Source organism: Juglans regia, chromosome 10 (genome assembly GCF_001411555.2).
Source record: "Juglans regia cultivar Chandler chromosome 10, Walnut 2.0, whole genome shotgun sequence".
Lineage (NCBI taxonomy): Eukaryota > Viridiplantae > Streptophyta > Magnoliopsida > Fagales > Juglandaceae > Juglans > Juglans regia.
The window spans coordinates 16,475,800-16,478,197 of record NC_049910.1 but is presented as its reverse complement, the minus strand read 5'-3'; the positions used below and the strand labels follow the sequence as shown (position 1 = coordinate 16,478,197).

General features: G+C 36.7%; 1 protein-coding gene across 1 annotated transcript; it reads right to left on the bottom strand.

Moving 5' to 3' along the window:
• Nucleotides 1-362: 362 nt before the first annotated feature.
• LOC109007975 (F-box only protein 8-like) lies at nucleotides 363-1,463 on the bottom strand. The gene has a single exon (XM_018987895.2). The coding sequence runs from the start codon at nucleotides 1,461-1,463 to the stop codon at nucleotides 363-365; it is 1,101 nt and encodes a 366-aa protein (XP_018843440.2).
• Between the last annotated feature and the right edge of the window lie 935 nt (nucleotides 1,464-2,398).

The window sequence follows — 2,398 nt, the reverse complement described above, 5'->3', positions numbered from 1 at the left end:
AAGATAATTTTTTAGTCTAAAAATAAAATTTGGCCAGCTCCTTGGGCTCAAAAAATTTGGCCAATGATATATATAATGTGCGGCTAAATTTACTATTTATTTGTTGAGTTCATTGTTGCACTTTATTTTACACCTTAATTATTTCTCGGCCAAAATTTAACTTCGTTGATCTCACTACTAGTACTCTAAATATCTAGGAAAATGAATGCCGTTTAACAAATAAACCATTCATCGATGTGTATCTGACCAACTAAAACGTCGAATTTATGTCGCTTGCTCGAAGAAAAATAGCTCAAAAACAAGTGAAAACCCCTCGATCCGTTTCAAAGGTAACGAACGCCTTCAAGACCCAAGAAAAATCCCTATACGTTGATCCAAACCGAACTACGGGTGAAAGGTAGAACCTGGAACCTCTCCCCATCAAGCTGAAGATTTTTTACGCTTTGAGTAAAAGGATCATACAATACCAACTCCCCCTCTCTCTCCATAAACAACTCACCCTTCTTCCAAAACCCCAACGGCCATCCAAAACAGCAAATGGGTACGATCCTCACCAGCCGAATCCAAGATTCTTTAACACCAAATTCGAGCAACACCCATATATCCAAGAATCTCTCCTCCCCTCCATCTCCAAGAGGAAAAGCTAGCAAAGCAACCGATTCTTTTAGTACCGTGAGAGTCCTCCAATTTTCACAATAGCTTTCAGCAAGACTAGCATTGGGCAACGCCGTCGTTCGGAACACCTCGTCGCACACATCGAACGCAATAACCTTCTCGCCCCCAGTGCAATTTAAAGCCAACCAGAAACAAACACTACTCGTATAAGCTGAATCGTATCCACGAAGATCAGGCACTTCAACATCGACGACAATATTTCTCCAAGAACCGCCGCTTAGGCTATAAACCTCCGCTTCCCGGTTCAGTCGAACGGGAACATCCCAGTAACGAGGGAGATACGGCTTTTCACTCTCCGGCACATAGCGAATCCTCAAAGCCTTAAACTCGTCGTGTATCGGGTCGAAACCGAAAAAGACAGTGCCCACGTCCCAAGCGTGAGGGAGGAGCATGAGCTCCACCGTGGTGGGGTTCCAGACAACGATGTTGCCGGTTTCAAAGTAGTCAAAGATGCAGAGTAAGCCATTACAGGAACCCACAACCTCAATATCATGTGGGCTTTGTAACGGAAGATCTCGATGAATTTCAGAGGCAAAGGCTAGAGTGCTGTAGCATAGGAATGAGTAAGACAGTCTTCCGTCTGTGGATTTGAGGGCGCGTTTTACGAAAAGGAGTGGATGGGTGGGGATGACGAGAATACAATCGTTGATAATACATTTGGAGAGGTAATCGGGAGTACCGATGAGGGTGGCCCAAGATTTGCTGACGGATCGGAAACGGATAAGAGATTTTAGGGGAAGCCAGGGGAGAACTTCTAGAACCAGGTCTTCAGGGATATATGCGGACATGGCTCCACTCTATCTTACACGCTCTCTCTCTCCCTCTCTCGCTCCTCTGTTCCTTGCAAATAACCGTTAACCGCTGCTTATCAGAAATGAGTAGCGTAGAAAATTTAAAGGGACGGTGCTAATGCGTACGGTCGTAAGCTGCCCGTTTGGTTTGATTTTGGATATACTTTTAGAATTGAATCAGTATATATATTCTAAAATCAGTATATATAGATTTTAAGATTTGAAAAATCAATATCCCGTTAATTCTTAAACTGGTATTTCCAATTTTTTCAATTCCGATTCAATTCGATTTCATTTTTTCGATATATTATATAATATATATATTATAATATATAAGAATATAGTGATAATATGTTGTAATATATTATAATATATATTATAATTCTATTATAGACTATAGTGATAATATATAGTTATTTACATAGGATTTTAAAATTTAAAATTATATTAATTTGTAATTTATCATATAATACAAAATTATTTTATATATAATTATATATATTATATATAAAAATCATATATAATGTAAAAATCATATAAAAAATATTTATGTAAAAATCATATAAAAAATATTTTATACAATATAAAAAATTAAAATATATATATGAACCAGTTTGGTGTTAGAAAAAAGAAATTGGAACCGAACATATTTTGACTGAATTTGAGAAAAATTGAACCAATACCGAACTAGAACGAACCCTGTATCGGACCCACCAACCGGTTCGGTCCGGTTTGGTCTGGTTTACAAGTTTTTTTTCACACCTACTAATGCGACATCCAGCATGTATGGACTTCATGGTTTATTTATATTTTTAAATCTTTTTATCTTCTAATTACTTTTAAACATTTTTATATGTTTAAAAAAATATACAAATTCACTATTAATTACTTTATTACCATTAAGAAAATATATATATATATATATGAACCAT

Coding starts and splice junctions, on each gene's coding strand:
- LOC109007975 (XM_018987895.2), bottom strand. CDS start 1,463: ATGTCCGCATATATCCCTGAAGACCTGGTTCTAGAAGTTCTCCCCTGG.